Source organism: Strix uralensis, chromosome 9 (assembly GCF_047716275.1).
Source record: "Strix uralensis isolate ZFMK-TIS-50842 chromosome 9, bStrUra1, whole genome shotgun sequence".
Lineage (NCBI taxonomy): Eukaryota > Metazoa > Chordata > Aves > Strigiformes > Strigidae > Strix > Strix uralensis.
Window position 1 is genome coordinate 21365029 of NC_133980.1, and position 18923 is coordinate 21383951.

Here is an 18923-nt window from a genome sequence, read left to right on the forward strand (position 1 = left end):
TGTCATTTACTGTGGGTTTGTGTGGGGGTAGCAGCCTTGCTGCACTCCTCGCCTGCACCCGAGTAAACACGAGGGAGGTCACTCGCATCTCTTTGGGCGTGAAAGGCTGCTGGGGAGCGGGCAGCCGCCGCAGCCCCGCGGTACCTGCTGCCTCCTGGTGCAGAGCGCCCTGGTTAGCCCCAAAGCTGGGGATGCCCTGGCCGCAGCCTTAAGAAATAGAGTTGTGGCGCGAGGGGGAAAGCCTGTGAAATTAATCTTGTGTAAATAAAGAAATTAGAAGATCCAGGGAGGGTTGCTAGCAAATAAATTGCTGCCAGAACCCTCCCTGGCCTTTGGTATATTGGTTTTTTGGTCTTATTTCACTGAGATCCGTGGCTAGACAGAATTGATCTAGGGCTGACTCCAGGTTGTTAAACTTAGAGGAATAGGCTGTGTAATATTTTATTAAAAAATTTCACAGTGACTGAAGGATTATCAGAGAAGTTGAGCCTTTGCAGATTGCAGAAAGATAACTGCTCTGCCTGCATTTGTCAGGTGCGCTGTGCTGCAGCTGTAATGTATGGGTTTTAAATGGTTGTCATGTTTTTGTTATTTAATTATTCAAATGAAATGTCTTGCTGAGAGGAAGAACAACCCACAGAATGACCTCTTGTGTGTCATTTTGTTGTTCGGTTTTGCCCTGACGTGTCTATTTACAGTGTTTGGAAAAGGGATGGTTGCAGAGCTCCAGGTGACCAAATGCCTACGACAGTGGGCAGTGGTTTTTTGCATATCATGGTGATAACCGGCATGCAGCGTTTCCTCAGGCCACCAGACAGGTCACGACGGGTTAAGGGACAAATAATTGCTCTTTAATTCTGTAATTCCTTCTTTAATTAAACTTCATGGCTCAGCTACTGGTAGTGCTTTTGGCTGCCTCTCCCATTTTGAGCTGTGCAGTAAAGGGGGTACTGGTGATCCCGAGGGGTCTGGCTGGGGATCTCCCAGGGTGCTGGTGAGTTGTCTACTTTCTCCTGTTTATAGCTAAGATCATTAGGACCACTGTAAAGGTTAGTGATATGTGTGTTGTGTGTCTATGGAGATGATGGAAATAGAAATAATCCAGCTAAAATCTGACCACCTTTATCTGTGCTTAATCGTATCTTTTTATATCATGGAAGTCAGTGAATCTATTAGTGAGATACTGCTTAGCAAAACGCAGTAGCTATTGAGCTATATATAAAATAAAAACTGGTTTTTTTTAAAGGCTGAGGTGTGTCCAGTTTATGTGCTTAGACAATACTCTGATTGGCTTCTCACTTATATAAAAGGCTAATAATGGTATTTTAATAGGAAAAAATATATAAAAACTTCCTTGAAACTAATATTTCTTACAAAGTTTTCTTAAGTATTAAAAATAGTGCAGTTTATAGTACAGATGTGTAGCTATCATTTGAGATCATATTTGTCTGATTTTAATATTGTAGATCAGACAAGACAAAGGAACTTAACTTTTTCAGTAAAGCTGCACATAGCAGCCAGGCCTGGCAAAGGATAACACCGATGAAATCAGATAGATGTGAAAGCCACTTCTTCTGATACACATTTTCTCCTTACTTTAATTTATTACTTTCTCCCTAAATATTTGCACTTGATTAGACATATTGTACTGGACTCTTAGATAGTTCAGTTTTTTCTGACTGGTTTACCTCTGCCTTTCATATACTGCTTGATGAAACGTAAAACTAAAATGAAAATTAAATTAAGTCAGTGTTTCAGCTCTGTAGTCTCATTGCTGCATGAATGCAAGGTGCAGGGAAACATCACATGATTTTTCTAAGTCTTTCTAAAACGTTTTTAGAAAGATCATTATTGGTCTTCTGATACTTCCCACCCAGTTGGTGAGGGAATTCACTTCATAAATTTAGTGATAAACCACTTTTAATTGCACAGTTTAAGCTGACTTTTTATAGGTGTATATGTAGATGTTTGAAGAAGTTCCATACTTATGTGTGGAGTCTGAAAGAGTACTGCGCGTTCCTGAGATCTAGATATCTGACTTTTTTTTTTTTTTTTTTAAATAATCTCATCATACACAATCAAAGTCAACTTTTGCCAGAGAAATTTTCTCCAAAAGGGACCTTCCTGAGCTCTCTTTCAGATCTTACCACATCAGGTAAGGTCAGAGTGCAGTGCTAGTCAATATGACCCTGTTAGCATGGCTGGTGTGCTCTCCTCCACTAGTCTAGCTAGCTTGTCAGTGATAGCTGATCTTAAGGTGGGTGATTTGTATCTAAGGCTGACATAGGGAAACAATATTTGAAACATCCTGTTTCTTTTTATTCTTGAACAGCACCATGTAGCTGTTCTGGAGGGTTGTAACTTGGCAGTTGCTGAGGAAGGCAGGTGTCACTTGGGACCCCAGCTGAGAAGATCTGGGATTTGTCACTAATTCAGACAATGTGTTATGTTCATTTTGGGATACCCTAGATTGCATGTTCAATAAGGAATGAACTTGAACTGTTTGGGATAGGATATTTGTGCTGATTCCCCTTTGTTCTTGAGCATGATAAATCTTAGGAGCTGGAACAACTTAATCCAGTTTTACTTGGGGCAAAACTTCCATGCAAATAATAGACTCTCTGAGTTGGATGTTTTCACAGTACACTGATGCTGAACTCTGTGGGAGTTTCTCCTGATGTCCTGTGTGTGTTGGTTGGGTCCAAGATATTGATGGTATCTGGACAATGGAGATAGCTTTCACATAAGAGCCTCTGGTGTAGCAGTAATTGTTCTTTTTTTGGTATGCAGAAATTCATAAACTCTTCAGATGAATTGTCTGAAAAAGCACTTAGTCTTTCTCATGTTGTAAGACTAAATAAACAGATTAAGTGTATTTATTAGTTCAAACAGCTTGAGTGAAATTGGAAATGAAAGATAGCTAGAAATGAACATGGTGTGGGGGGTTTTAGCTGGAGCTTGAAAACAGTGATTTCTTTTTGGCTTCATGTTCTCAGCTACTTCCAAATAAATCACATTAAGAAGATTATTTTAAATCAATGTCTATATCAATAATTTATTTGGCATTATTGGAGTAGAAGCAATGCTTCTATTTCAACTGAACAAGCAGTTTTCATCATCACTGGGGAGTGTCTGCCCTCTTTAGGTGGTTTCCCTTGAAGACTCAGGCAAGAAGGAATGCTTGGTGCCTGGGACAGCAGCTGATGCAAGTGAAGACTGGCTTTGGAAGTCTACTCTTTCCTTTCATTACTGTTTGTTGGAGAAAGAACTTGGTCGAGTACTGGAAGAGGCTTTGCTGCCTTCACAGCGATAGCTATGGGTTCAGCTGTGGCTGGGCTGCAGCTGGAGCTCACTTGATTGCCAGAGAGCACAGTGGAGGCAAGCAGTGATGCCAGGAGCCTGGTTGTCTGTGTGTGGTCTCACTCTTGCCACGTCCATGAAACCCACAGAGTTTTGGTTCTGATTTCTCTTTAAACTGCTGATCGCAAGAGTTGGTAGCCCATTCCTGGGTCACGGACATGCTGTACGTGGTCTGTTTCTTGCCAACTTTCCCTAAGTACTGATTCAGGACGTGGTGTGAGGGGCCTTTGGTCCAACACAGTCTGGCTGTTTTGGAGTCATGTCCTGGACTGCTGCCTGGAGGCTGAGCATCAGCACATCTGCGTGTACCCGTGCTCTGTGCTGGAAAACCTCCCCAGGTTAGGAGGAATAATGATGAAACCTTAGGCGAAGGAAGCATGCGGTCTGTGTATTTCAGCTCTGGTCATCAGATATGCTGGAATCTCCTTGCTTTAGTAACTGGAAGAGTCAAATCAAATTATTGCTCTGAGCTATTCTTACAGGACTTCTCTGTGCAACGTGCATCTAATTTTATTTTTTTATTTTTTTTATATTAACACTTGTGTGGCCTGTCCTAAGGTTATGTTAGGTGGTCCTAAGACAGGCAAGTAAGTTGCAAATGAGGGGGAATGTTTAAATGTGCTGAGATATACTAACACAGAAGTGTAATTACTGTTCAGACTGTAGGACAAATAATACACATAATACGAAGTAAATATTTGATTGTGTATGAGAATTAATTTCTTCAGTAGCACTCCCCATACCTTTGTAATCACTTCCGTAACCATTTCAGCAATAAGGTTTAAGTGATAGATCCCTAGGGAAGGTCTCATGGATGTGTGTCTATAGAGTCACAATGTTTAAGTTACAACATGCACGCTGGTGTGACAAATATTTGTATCTGTTCACTAGTTTAGGGAAGGGAACAAGGCTGTATTGCTTGTCTGATTGCTTAGGACTAAGCAGTACTGTTCAAGTTTTTAAAACACTTGCAAACTGCTAGAGGAGTTAAAACAAAGAAATTGAATAATTCATTTACTCAAAAAGATTTCCAGAGGTCCTTAAATATTCTTGGGCCAGGAAAAGGTGATAAACTCATAGTTGAACGTTTGACAATTCTTTATTTGTTTGAGCACATGTGCACAATGTAACATTTAACTCTGATTTGTTTCTCAATTTTTGCTTTGTTGAAGTTTGCCAAGTCAGTTCTGAGTCACAGGGAAAAAGCAGCTTTTCCATATAAGAGGATATAATCGATTGATCCAATATTTTGCTTCCCCCCCCCCTCAACTAAAGCTAATTTTTGTATATCTTTGGTTTTTTTTTTTTTTGAGCATCAGCACCCCAGTCTGATGAAGGCTCTGACATCGATTCTGAACCAGATTTGCCTTTAAAAAGAAAGCAGCGTCGCAGCAGGACGACTTTCACAGCAGAGCAACTGGAAGAGTTGGAAAGAGCTTTTGAGAGGACACACTACCCTGATATTTATACTAGGGAAGAACTTGCACAAAGAGCGAAACTCACAGAGGCTCGTGTCCAGGTATGTATTTAAAAGCTGCCTAACAAAGGGAATTTCCTTTTCTGTTAGCACGTTGGTTCTTTTATATTCTCATGTGACCCTACTCTGGGGTAGAAAGAAAATGCGAAGCTACATTGTTTACAACCTTAGGGGTTTTTGCATCTGTACATGGACATTGGTCTTCCAACTGTTTAAGACAACTGTTTTGAAAAAAAATTGTGTTTTCCCCAGTAATTGTTCCATACCTACCATGAATATAATACTGAACCTTTGGAGAAGAAGGTCTGTTATCCCAGTTTGTTTGCTTTATGCATTTGACAGTACTCTGCATGTAATCAGGTCAGCTGTTGTGCCAGTTTATAGTTATTTAACTGATTTCATCTGTTCTTTGGGTCTTTCAGGCATTAACAGAGGAGAGAAAAGCATTTTAAAAGGGACAGTGTGTCTGTAGAGCCATGCAAGTGAGCAAGATTACTGGTGCAGTATCAACCGTTTACTTTTAGGTTAGCTTTTGAAGTCGACTTGATGTAAAGCTTGTAACATCTCCTTTAACCCCACTGTCAGCTTAATTCAAAAGAAAATAACCCCCCAAATAACTGTTAGGTCTTCACAACTTCATGTAGATCTGGATTGTCTAAAACAACCTAACATGCTGGAGGACTAAACCATGGAGTTGATTTAAATTTAAAAAAAAAAAAAAAAAAAAGCATGAACCTGGATTTTCAGATGTCCAAACTGGGCAAAGAGCAGCCAAATAATTCTGGAATAAACCGCATCCCAGAGTTCAGGTTCAGACTAGGACTTACTCTGTTTCATGGCAAAGAAGAACGTCCTGTGAAATGTTTAATGCCTCAGGCAGAATCCTCTGCTGCTCTTTCACTACTTGATAGTGTTCATCAGCAAATGTGTGGTTGGGTGACAAGCTTGTGATCTAACCAAGGAAGAGGAATGAGTGGTAACTTGTGATCTAGAGAAGGATACAGGTGAATTTGGTTGTTGTGGTGAAAATCTGTTTTTATGTTTTGACCTCTGAAGCTCAGTCTGAGGCATTCAGACTCTGCAAACTGAAATAAGCAATACAAAATATCCTTCTGACTTTTTAAGACAAGCACATCTATTGCAGCATGGCTGTGTTATTTGGTATCTCTCTTGTAAGGTCCAGACTTCTACAGTTTTACCTGCTAAATATTTTTGCAGAAGACTTCACACCACATTTCTTCTAAGTGTTATGACTGTGAGAGAAAATCAGATGTATGGATGAATTAGTCTGGAAGGCAGTGGTGCATGACTCTCTTCTTAACATGTTTACTAAGTGAAATGCTTGCAAAACAGCTTCATATATAGACTTGGGCCAGGTAAGACCAAATCAGGCCCTGGGAATCATCCACGCACAAATATAACAAAGATAACTTCCTACGCAACTCTTGTTAGCAAGACAAATGGGATCTAGGATATGATGTTTTGGGCTATGTTAGCTTCAGTGGGAAAATATGATAAAATGAAAAAGACCTTGTCCGTGTTTTTTTAAATCAATGACCCACAGCTAGAAGAAAAGCAGAACTCTCATTAACATAACAGCTGTCTTAATGTGGCTTTAACCCTGTGACTTTTTACATTCCTTATGGCTTCCTTGGTTCCCTTGAGACGCATCCTGTCTCACACCACTCTTATGATCTACAGCCTCACAAATTCCCCAGTACCTCTGACATGGATATTTTACCTAACCCAGCATGGAAGAAAGTTCCCAGTCAATCAATGATTAAAATACCAGAACAAAACCTTTCTGGATTAAAGATGAGCTAGGGTTGAAGTAACCAGCCTGTGGGCAGTTTCCTAGTGCACTCCATCTGTCTGGTACCCTTGAAGGCTGGCAGAGTGATTTAGCAGTGGATTAAGGGATACAGGATTTGCCTTATCAGCATTCAGCACCTCTCTATAGCGCCTTAAAATAGCCACCTATGATGGGCATGAAATAAAAGACGATCTGTGAAAAGAAAATAACCCTAAGATACTTGAGGCTGAGAGGACTGGATAGCCATACTAATGTAGCATTCAAGCTTTCTTAGTCACACTTCTTTTTTGGTAACAGTATGACAGAGATCATAGATACCAAATTTTATATGGATATATACACAAAGATCTCTCTGACTGCTTCCCAATCAAGCATCCTCTAAAAGAGCTGGCACTTTGCAGCCTGAGTCTGGCTGAGCCCAGAAAATTCTTTTTTCTCTGGAGTTGTAAGGTCCAGTTTTGTAGAGTTGTTTTACATTGTCTAGGAAGTTATTTAATTGATTACAACTGGTCCAACCTTGCTATTCCCTCAGTCCCTACATGTAGTGCTCGCATCTCATGTTTTGTTTTTTTCTACCCTGCTGCTCCTGTGCTTCCCCTTTCCTTCTGTTCCCTGAGGCAGTCTCTGAATACCCGTGAAAGGAAAAGTCTTAAACCACCGAACCATCTATTTTCTCACTTTCCCACTGTTGAAGGGTAACCAAATACATGTTTCTAAGCTGGTGGTTGGAGGTGGGGAAAAAAAGTTGCCTCTGGACTGAGATCAAGCTTAGAACATTTCAGCCCATAAGGGGAATATTTTGAAAGCTACAAGCAACTTAAAACAGACATTACACTGTGAATGTTGTGTACTTAGTTGTGAGGACAGGAAGGGCTTTTGGGGAAAGAAGTGTTGCAACAAAGTCCACGTTTCAAGAGTCACGAGATGTGTAACTATATTCATTGCAAATACTTCAGCACTGGCTGTAATAAGGAGTGTAATTCCTCTGACAGCACCTTTCCACTCAAGGGCTGTTGAGTCTTTCTCCCCCATGTTTGAGCCTAGATATGGTGTGGAGCCAGGACAACCTCTTCTGCTGCCTCTTCCAAAGGCACCCAGCTCTTCTCTGCACATTAATGCCACAGGAAGGGGAAAGTTCTTTGGTCTTGTGCATTCACCAGATACAATTCAGAAACATAAGTAGAGTCCCAAAGGGATGACCCTTCATTTAACAAAAAAAAAAAAAAAAAAAAAAAAAAAAAAAAGTAGTAATACCCTGGAAATGTGAGATTAAAGATTCCCATACTGTGAGTAAAAATCACAGCCATTTAGTGCTTTACTGGTCCAGTTGAAAACCTCATTAAAACCACCATTAAGTTGCGGTGCAGGCCCTTAAGGTCTGTGGCCTATTTTTACTCACTCAATCTGAAGGCAAATTCTAAAAGCGAAATTTTCCCTAGTGTTGATAAAGATCAAAGGCTCTTTCTGAGCTTCAGAGCAGTGCAGTTATGGTTTCTGTAACAAATAACGCATAAGAAATGAAGTGGGTAGCATCTTTTCTGGCCATCTTTTGATTCCCACATCAGGCTTATTTTTAGACCTGGATGAACTGGGCAAACTTTGACAGCAGCTTGGAGCCTGTTTCAGCTTGATGGTGGAAGGTGTTTACTTCAATCTTTTGGTGAAGGATTTTTAAATAAGGTTCAGGTTTGTCCCGTGGCAGGCAGAGGGTGAGGAGCCTGCCTTGGCTGATGGGGGCTGGCCAGCCAGACAAATCTTTTTGGGCTGTCTGTTGAAGGCAGGCCTTCTAAATTATCAGAGATGTGATGTGTGAGACTTGCGTGTTGGACCACATTGAGTATGTGCCCCCAGCTGTAGGGATTGTGTGGGGCAGGGGGTCCTGGTGTGAGAAGCGGCTGGCACATGGCCTTCCTGTTTAACCTGAAAAGGCAATGAGAGGAAATTGTTTGGACTCTTTTAGTCCATGAATAATGGTGAAAAAGCAGGGGAAGCCAGGAAGAATTCTGAAACATGAGTACGTCCCATGCTGAAAAGGTTCTTCTCAGCCAAATCCCAGGTTTAAATTGCTTTGCTTGAAAACTTCCAAAGAGAAAAATATTGTTTAACAAAAGAGCATGTCTGAAAATTCAGGCAGATCTCTCCAGGCTACTCGGATGGGATTGAATATTCCCATGTCAAACTTGTAATCAGCTTGTGAGCTTTTGTAAAAAGCTTATTACAACCTCAGCAAATAAAAGAAGTCCCAAGAGCTCAGAAGCCTTGAGTAGCCAGAAGAAAAATGATAATTTTTTTTAAAGTGCTGTGCTACATATTGTTTTCTTTATTTCACTGTGGTACAGGGAGGGGAAGATATGATTTGGAGTAGAAGATAGTGGGGGGAAAGGTGAGAGAAGAAATTATGACTCTTAAATTAGTAGTAAGATTTGAAAGGACTGATGTCTAATCTCTCAGTTTTAATAGTCTCTTCTCAGTAGCAAACAGTGAAAAGCATCCACTGGGAAATCATGGGGGAGGAAGGACCTGTGCCCCCCCCCCCCCCCCATATCTTAATTTGTCCTCAGCTCCTCTGAAATGGTTTGAGCCTGTATGATGAACTGCACAGTCCTACAGAGAGATGGGGTAAAGGAACGTAGGACAGATTCAGGAACACTTAAGACCTTTCAGCAGATCTTTACAGTTATTCCTGATGTGGTTTATGGAGAATTTCTAGTGCCTTTTCTTGAGGCTGTCCCTCTTGCATCATATGTAGGATAAAGAAAGAAAATGCTGTGTGCATTCTTGCAGTAGATAACCCTGTAATTGCAGATTCTCCCCCCCCCCCCCCCCTCCCCGGGGTAAAGGAGAAATTCTTTCGGGTAAATTAGCCAACTACAAACATATGCAGGCCCAAGAAGACATTTTTAAATAGAAAAGAAAAGAAAGGATGTGATTTTGATTCTCTTTTTCTGGTCCCTGCTGCCTAAGGGCTCAAATTAGTGGCGCTTTAATTTATAAATACACAGTTCAATTTGCTTATTACTCAATATTTTGCAGAACTATTCAGCTGCAGTGTTTCAGAAGTATTTGTGTAGGACTGAGTCAAAGTCTATTCAAAGAAACCTATGAGAGTTGAGTACGTTGGATCGCGCTGGGAGGTGGTTGGAACTCCTTGTTCCCTTTGGCACACCCTAGTTGGTTTTTAGTCTGGTCTTTTTTTATTTTGTGTGTGGTGGTTTTTTTCTTTTGTTTTGTTTTGTTTTTTTTTCCCAGTGTCCCATCACCCCTGCCCTCCCCCCAGTTTAAAAGAACTCTGGTTTCCCTCACATTTCCTGCCCCCTGTATCCCAACCAGCATGATTTCCCATTGCCTTGAATCACAGCTCCTGGCAGACTCTCCACAGAGAGCCCACAGCATCCTGGCGTTCCCGCTGGTGATCTCTGCAGGCTGCGCTTGGCAGGCGAGCGGCACCGCTTTGGGACACTGTGAGAAAACAGGCCTGCCCATGGCCTGCTCCTGTGCGTACCCTTGTTCCTGTGAGACTGGAGGTGTGCAGGTGTTGCAGTGAAGCCAATTTACCAACTAGTTGTTGCTAAAAAGCAATTCTGTTTCTAGTCTTTCTCATTCCTACAACTGCTCTCTGGTAGTGCTCCCTGGAGCTCATCTGATACCATGGTGAGCCAGGATGGAAATTCACCCTACTGCAAGAAAAAAAAGGGAAGAAGAAAATTATTTTCCTTTTTTCCCTGCTGTTTTGTGTTTTCTGAATGAGCTCCCAGTAGGGTCAGGCAGGCACAAGTGCTGGTCTCAGCAGTTGGCCTGGCGAGAGGGTGAAAGTGCCCCCTGCACAGACTGCTCTGAAGGCTGCTGCAGTAAGTGTAGGTCTGGCATCAGTAGGGACTACAGGACTGGACACTGTGGGTGTCTCAAGTCCCACTGCTGTGTTTCACAAGGGTAGCGGAGTCAGCTCTGTCCGGGCTGGTGCAGCCCAGCTCCGTTAGCAGTTTCCTTCTGCAGCCCCCTCTCTTTGCCAGGCAGCCCCACTGCTTCAGGCACCCCCCTAATGCATTCCCTGGTGGCACACCCACCAAGGACTCCTGCTTGCAGGATGGTCAGATTTATTTTGAACATGTGAATTTTGGGGGAAGGGAGAGGTGGGGAATGGGGGAGGCAGTTACCATGAAAAATATCATAAGGCAGAAGGGGAAAAAAACAGAAAACCCCTATGTCTAAAATTAGAAGTGCCGCTAGCAATACATCAGTCTTTTGACTTTGTGTGTTTTTGGCACACACGCTTGCAATGGTCAGGACTGTGTATAACAAAATATCCATGGGTTTTCTGCAAAATTCACATCTCAAATGTTTTGCCCTGTTGGATCAGAGATCTTTTTTCCTTAAAAGCACATAGAACACTCTGTGTTTATGATCAGACTGTTGAAATGTCAAGGCTAATTACACTAGTGTGTTCCCAAGTGAATAAATGCATCTTTTAAAGAATATCCTGTTGAGATCAACAAAATAAGATGTTGGCATGATCACTTGCAAACTACTTAAAGAAAAAATGATAATAAAAGGCAGGATCGAAATATGAGAAAATGGAGATGGGAGAAACCTATTAGTTCACCTCATCCATTCTACATCAGTGCAAAGTCCTTTTTTAATATTCTATTGTGGAGTCATTTGTTTTTTGGTCAGTCCAGTTCCATATGCTTGAAAAATTGGAGCCTCCAATACTTACTTCCCCTAAAGGACTACTTCCCCCCCCCCCCCCCCCCCCCCCCCTTTTGCTCTAAATATCATCCTCTTCAGTTCTGTTTTTGAGATGTAAATTTTGGCCAGACACTGGGTTTCAATTTTGTTTCCAAATCATCTGGGTAATTTACATTCCATCTTCGAAAGTGACATAGAAACTGAGGAGCCAGAGCCTCACTAAAATGAATGTGAGTTGGCTTCTGGTGCAGACATTTCTTTTGGATGCTTGGGTCTGTCAGACAAACCACGTTTCCTCTGTCCGTGTCTGCATTCGCACAGCACCAAGCGCAATGCTGACCTAGTTTAGAGCTCCTGCATGTTTCACCTACACAGAGCATATTCCTGCAGACACAGTACTGTTTGTGTAAGAACGCTATATTTTGAGTCTTCAAAATGCAGTAGCTTGCTTATCCACTGCTTTTGCTTCCATGGGGGAATTCAGTGTGGTAGTGGTGATTTGAAGTACTGTCTAGGGTTGGTCTGCCTTCCACTGAGATCCATGCTGTTGCTGGGGAAGGCAACACACGATACATTAGTTTGTCAGATTAAGTGGACAGTTTAGAGTTGGTTTTCTGTTGTGCCCACTACAGGGTGGCACTTTTGCACAGTATGTCACTTGTGATCTTCACCAGGGGCTGCGTTTTACTTGGAGCATCTCTGCATCTAGGTGGTGATCTCTTCCCTCTCAGAAGGGAGGGTGTGGGAGAACAGAAGCATCCTATGAGGACCTGCTAGATTTGAAAAGGCCACTCATAAGATGACGATTTTGTCATGCTGAGGGTTTTGTCATGTTGGTGGAAGTTGAAATTTGCTGAACATGAGAGGATATTGTGTTTAAATCACATTAGAAATGTACAAACAAAAGAAAATATTTCCCCAGGTGTTTACAATATGTTTCTAAGCAGATACATTGGTTTGTGGTGACTAGATTTATTTTTAAGTCTTGGCTTGATGCTGGCAAAATTTTTCAAGATTTCTTTAATTAGTAGTAATAGTGCACATGGATTCTTCATGATATGTGCTGATTTTAAATATAAAAAAATTTAAAAAAAGAAAAATTCCTGAGCTGTTGAGAGTAAGTGAAGGCAGCTGAACATAGTCCAAGTGAAATACCATGATTTTTTAAAAAATCATTTCAGTTAACGTAGAAAGCATATAACTGCTATTGAATAAAGTTTAGGATCTGACTCCTTTTAACAAACATTACATAAAATGTCAATAAAATGTTTCATTTTGAATAATTTTTTTCATTTTCCAAAACTGATATTCGCCTTTTTAACTCTCCCCTTTCATTTTATTCATATTTCTTTTTTTCCTCCTGACTTACTGTTACATTATTTCTTCTTTGTGTTCCATCACAACACCTGAAATCTGCAGTTACCTGCTATAAAATGGGAGTTCAACACAGTTGCAAGCCCAATCTCAAGCCTTCATGGTTCTAGGTCATATGCATCGTGTTGTAAATACAGGCCACCATGTGAAAAGGGCAAGACCATGGTACTAAATAGTAACAATAGTAAAAGCTAATGTGTTGAAACATCCAGAATTACAGATTCAGAGCTTTGGTGTGTTCATTTGTAAAAACATGTGAGTTGGGGCCATACTTATGGTCATTTTAATGATAAATTCTTCTTAGTATTTTTACTAATGCAGGTTCAAAGTCCATTAAAATCAAGGGGAAGCAGGGACGTATATGGATCTGACCCCTGGTGCTTACTGTGTTGGGTTTTTTTTAAGATTTATTTTATGTGCCTCTACTGTTCTGTAGTCATGAGTGCATGTGGTATTAGTGGCAATAAGACTTGCTCTGCAGTTTTGAATTTGTTCAAGGGATTTTGGTGAGTTAATTTTGGACTAACTCGGGTGCTAGTCAGGTGCCATCTGCCTTCCTGCCACCTGGGGAAAGTAAGAAGCCAGGGCAAGCAGCAGCAGGTGTGTTCTGCAGCTGATGGGGCAGCAAGGCAGTGGAGTGGCAGTGGCTGGAGCTGACAGGCCTGGAGCCACGGCTGTGCCAGCAGCATGTGACATGGGTGCCAGTCAAGTAGCACCCATTTAGCATTTCCCAGTTGCATGGGACTGAGGTGGTAATACACAGCCTTGTTTCTGTACAGCCCAGGCAGGTTTCTGCACCCCTGCAGAGTCCCACTTAATTTAATGTGGCTCCAGGTGGCAACAGAGCTCTGTGCAAGTACAAGTACATCACAGGGCTGCTGTAGACTTTTTGATACCATTGAGTGTGTTCCTTTCAGGGATGTTTAATACCTATCTGGTATAGGTTCTGGAAAAATGCAAATCTATAAAATGAGCCAAAATCTATCTGTAAATAAAAGCATAAAACTTGGCATTATTGCAGATCGCTCACTAGTGAATTAAAGTTTGTGATCTGACTCATTTTAATAAAGATCTAGGGCTTGAAGGGAAATTCCTATCTGAAGAGGAAGCAAAATTTTGTTACCTCGTTTTCCTCAGTGAAATCCACTCATGTAGTGTAGTTCAGTTAGTGTTCCCAAGACATTTGGAGATCAGATAACCCTCTTGACCTGAAGAAGGGAGAGTGTCATGGAGAAAGCCATAGTTAATGACCTGGGTAGGCTAATTACAACATGCATTTTCTGTTCCCTGCTCAATCTCTGACCTCCATTATCCTTCCCAAGTGCTCTTTGACTCTTTAGCAAAGCCTCTTCCTCCCTCTTCAGTGTGTCTTGCCCCTTTTTCCTTCTTCTTGATTGTCTTCTAAAGATACTGCTGCAGGAGTGTGTGACTGGTGGGCTTTGGGAGACATAAGCAGGTAGGAGGAGTCTGTGAGGAGTAAATAAGAAATTTAGACTTAAATGTCAGTGAGGGAAGCAAAGGGTAAGGAGAGAGGTGAAAAAGAATATAGATATCTATAGGATGAGAAAGTAAAAAAAAATTACTGCTGAATCTAAAGCCATCCTCAACTATTGCTCATCGCAGGTCTCGCATCTCCACCCTGGTTCCTTGTCTCTGCCAGCTGTTTTCAGAAATGGTTCATGTGGAGGCAGAGGGTACAGCAAAAAAACCAAGAGAGGGCTTCCTGAGGTAGAACAGAGGCTCCATCTATCCTTCTGTCCTAAATCTTAAACTGGAGTGGGAGTGTGTAATTGAGGAGTAGACATTGTGGCCAAAAGAGGAGGCAGCTGTGTGAACTAAGCATCTCATTCTGAAAAGGATGAAGCCAGATCAAGCTACATGGTGACAGATGGTCCACATCAGAAACCAGATGGCCCAGTTAGTCCCACCACTCCTGCTATGAAATAGCAAGTGGAGGGGAAGCCCACAGTGTAGTCCAAAACATTGTTACACTCTCATGTAAGGGCTACTCATGGTTTGTAAATCATGCTACACCTAGAAATCCAGACTGTGATGGCTGGTTCATAAGCCAGCATGGACTGCTTGCAGGAAGGGTGACAGATCTGAGACCCAACTTACTTTTACAAATACATCTACATGTGACTCATCAGCTAAGGTGCCTCAGTGGCTCTCAGACCCGACTGCCTTACAGGCTGTGCAGGTGTACCTTGTCGGATGCTAACACTCAGTTACAGTCTTATCTAATTGATAATATACATGGATGATCGTTGCAGCTGCCTCAGGGTGTACAATTATGAGTAATTGTCTCCTTGTTTACAAATGTGTGTAGCCTCCCTTATCTCAAACAACCTTTCTTTTCTGTGGTGGTCCACCTCATCGACCTGAGTGCTGTAATCTAGAAGTTCCTCTAAATCTGCAGCAGGGCAGTGTACGTGCACACTGGTCCAGGCACCCCTGCTGGGGCTGGTTGCCCTTCCAGTTTGTGGCATGTGTTATCGCTATAATATACATATTAACCTATGTGTTTTGCAACTCTTATTATGTCTGCATTTGTGAAGTCTTGCCTCTTCTTTTCTTGGAAGCAATAAGAGCCATCCAAGACTTGGAAAACTTAAAACATGAACTGAGAATAATGTGAAGGAAAGCAGATTTAGAGCTAGAATGTCCTGCTAATTTAAACCCCACCTCCTTGGTACTCTGTCCTGGGAACAGGTTTCAGAGTGGTTCTGAAATGCTAATCTCATACTGAAATTCTGATCTACTGTCAATGTCAAGTTTTTAAGAGATGTTTTGTACATATGTGAATACATGAAAACTTGCTGGTAGGAATTTGTGTTTTGTACACAGGGCCTGTATTTTTCAAATTAAAAGCTTAAAGTTCTGTTGATCACTAGGGCAATATATAAGTACAAGCACCTTTCAACAGTGCATTAAGTGACGCCCCTAACTTGTCAGCAAATTAAATATAAAGGCAAGAGATGATTTCTCTCTCTCATTAAATCTGGCACAATAAGGATAGCTATTAGAAGTATTCAAAAGCTTGAAAGTATTAGTCAGCTTATTTTTCAGGAGGGGTTGTATTTGAGAGGAAACTAGGGTTTAGGATTCCTGTGCCCTGTCTGTTGAACCATGGAAATGTGTGCCAAGGGCTTCTTTCTTGTCTAGGAGTTCTGAGCCCAGTGCGCATCTTCTGTATCTCTCATCTCAGACACTGAATGCATTTGAAATACAATGCCATTATTTCTGATGAACGCATACTAAATGTACAAAAATCAAATGTCCCTAATTAAAACATTTGTAGGTCTGGTTTAGTAACCGTCGTGCTAGATGGAGGAAACAGGCAGGAGCCAATCAACTGATGGCTTTCAACCATCTGATCCCAGGAGGATTTCCACCCAGTGCCATGCCAACTTTGCCAACATACCAGCTCTCTGAGCCCTCTTATCAACCCACCTCCATACCGCAAGGTACAGTAGCCAACAGGTACTTGGTTAAAATAATGTTATTGGGGGATTTCCTGTGTTGATTCATTGTAGAAATATTTTCTTCTCTAATGTAGAAAAAGGGGTGTTGCCTAATTTCGGGTCAGCGAGGACCTTGCAAGCCTGCTTATTTAAAGCATGTAAGAACTCAGGTTTGTTTTGCTGGAAGAAAGGGCTGGTTACATGTAAAGGGTGCTAGCTAGAGAAATAACAGAGGTGCAGTGCTGGTAAAGCGAGGTACACGCTTCCCTACCCTTCTGTTACATTGGCCTTCGCTGAGAGTGCCCGGCGTGGTGGGGAAGGAGGCAGCAGTTGCATTCTGTCGGCTTTTGTTGCTTTCAATGATGGTGCACTGGAAACTTCTGTAAGTAAGTACTCTGAATATTATCTGATGTTGGAAAAAACAGCTATTCAGACTGTCTTATTTCAGCTCAGATAGTAGCAAGTCTCAGTATGGTAAAAATTTGTCTTAATGTTATCGGCAATTCTGTGAATTTTTGATGGATTGGGGGGCAGGAATAGAGCCTCAAATCTATGCTGTGCTAGATATAAAGAAAAATCTTGCATGACAGATTTTATAAAACAAGTTACTGTACTTTTCTTGTTCCCTCCTTGAGATTTGGATCCTAACTGTTGGTGGATAATTAAGGGAAGTTTTCAAAGCCCAAGGCTTCTCCCATCTATTGCCAGGTTCACTACAAACCATGGCAGAATTTCTGCACTGTGACCAGGAGGGGAAAGCCTGTTACCAGCCTTCTAAGCAAATAAAGCTTTCCCTTCTTTTTTATATGCATATATACATATATAAAATATATTGCTGTATCAATTCTGAATGATATGTGCCCACTAAGGATTGTCTGAAAACTGCATGTGTCTGTTATGACTTTTACAGTCTATTTAAGAATTTTTGTGTAATTTTACAAGCCAGTTAAATATCTAGCAATATTAAATATTTACCTTTCTACTTAACCAGTATTTAGATGCAGGTCCTGATGCAATTCTGTCAAGTTGAGCTTCATGTAATGAATTTATTATGCCAGAAAAAAGGAGGAAAACATATCAACATGTTTCTTTTGCTTCTAGCCGTGTCTGATCCAAGCAGTACTGTCCATAGACCTCAGCCTCTCCCTCCAAGCACTGTACACCAAAGCAGCCTCCCTTCGAATCCAGAGAGCAGCTCTGCCTACTGCCTACCCAGCACCAGGCATGGATTTTCCAGCTATACAGACAGCTTTGTGCCTCCGTCCGGGCCCTCAAATCCCATGAACCCTGCCATTGGCAATGGCCTTTCACCTCAGGTCAGTCCTGTGTTTTCAGACAGAGGATTTGCTGTATACCAGAACCAAAGAGTCTATTCCCTCAGGCCACAGTATAATGAATTGCCAAATTTAAACCATAATGTATTCTTTATACAAGCCACATGATTTCAGTTTGCTAGTTTCCTTCTTTTTTTTTTTTTTTATTTTTTTCCTCCTACTGGCTGAATCAAGAGTCATAGCTTATATTTAATCTCAAGTGATTTATAACGTAATCGTGCAGGCTTCATGTTTACATTCAGTTGTCAATCGTTTGTAAGGTACTGCTATTCTCCTGAAGATCCATGGCTAGGTACAGAAAGTAGATCGTGTAGTTTTTCTGTGAATAAGATATCTCTTTAAGATAATCTCACCAAGGTTTTACTGAATGGTCCAGGAAAATTACAGGCAAGTTGTATGAGGAGAGTTCCAAGGGCTGAGCAGTGTGCATTGAGATGAGCTATAATCGAGTTATAAATGCATAAATTAGGAGTATAACTGCTCTTTGGCAATATATAAATGCATGAATATCATAATTGTTTTTCTAATTTGCGTGAGCTCTTTTTAGGAAATCATGTTAATAAATTGCCTTGATAATTGAGTGTCAAAAGGTTGGTTAAATTTTCTTACATGCAGCATCTGTCTGAAGCTGACATTATTAGTTAAAGCTTGAGTAGATGGTAGTTTAGTTTATTAGTGAGAGCTTTGCCCAGGTGCTTGGAAAGAGATGTCCACTAAATTCTGAGAAGTCACAAAGAGGATGCAATCTATAATTACAATCAGGAATCTCTTCAGGGCTGAAAGTGAGAGTTTTAACAGCTTTATCTGCTTTCTACCCTTTTTTCCTCTCAGTGGTTAGAAAAACAGAGAGAAGCTCAGAATGACACAAATGAAAAGTGAAAAGACAATTATACTCAATTACACACTAATCACTGACTATCACCACTGCCTAAGCAGGGAGAGGGCATTCTAATAGGCAGAAAATGAGATTTTAATGGCACAAAGGGTGGCCAAAATAACGACTCGTATATCTTTGCCTCCTTCGTTTTCTTCAACTTGTGGTTTGCATCTCGGGAGTACAGTTCCTGGTTCCTGTGCAACGGTGATAACTCTGTGCAGCTGAAAAGTTCAAAGGCACTGGAGTTGAAAAGAATGAATAACAAAGGCAATGAAATAAACATTTTTGCCCAAAGGCAAAAGTTCATAAACCCTTTTTTGTAACGGTAAATGTAATTAAGTTTCACAGATTCCTATAGCATAGAGTGGGGTACAAAACTTTATGGCTTGAAACCTCAGGAAAAAAATACCAACAGAAAAACAAACGGATATACTTCCAAGAAGACTTGAATGGATTTTGTTCTAAAGAATTCTGATTTCTAAATGCAATCTCCAACAAAAGCCATGACATTATATTTGTTGCTTCATTTTTTTTAATT

General features: G+C 41.1%; 1 protein-coding gene across 2 annotated transcripts in view; it reads left to right on the plus strand.

The window, feature by feature from the left end:
- PAX3 (paired box 3) overlaps positions 1–18923 on the plus strand; it is an 80987-nt gene that overhangs the window by 49170 nt on the left and 12894 nt on the right. The window contains exons 5-7 of one of the 2 annotated variants that reach the window (XM_074878249.1): positions 4674–4879; positions 16012–16177; positions 17276–17490. In XM_074878249.1, the coding sequence (XP_074734350.1) occupies positions 4674–4879; positions 16012–16177; positions 17276–17490 (587 nt within the window). The remainder of the gene's footprint in view (positions 1–4673; positions 4880–16011; positions 16178–17275; positions 17491–18923) is intronic. The other variant, XM_074878248.1, reaches the window with a different exon arrangement.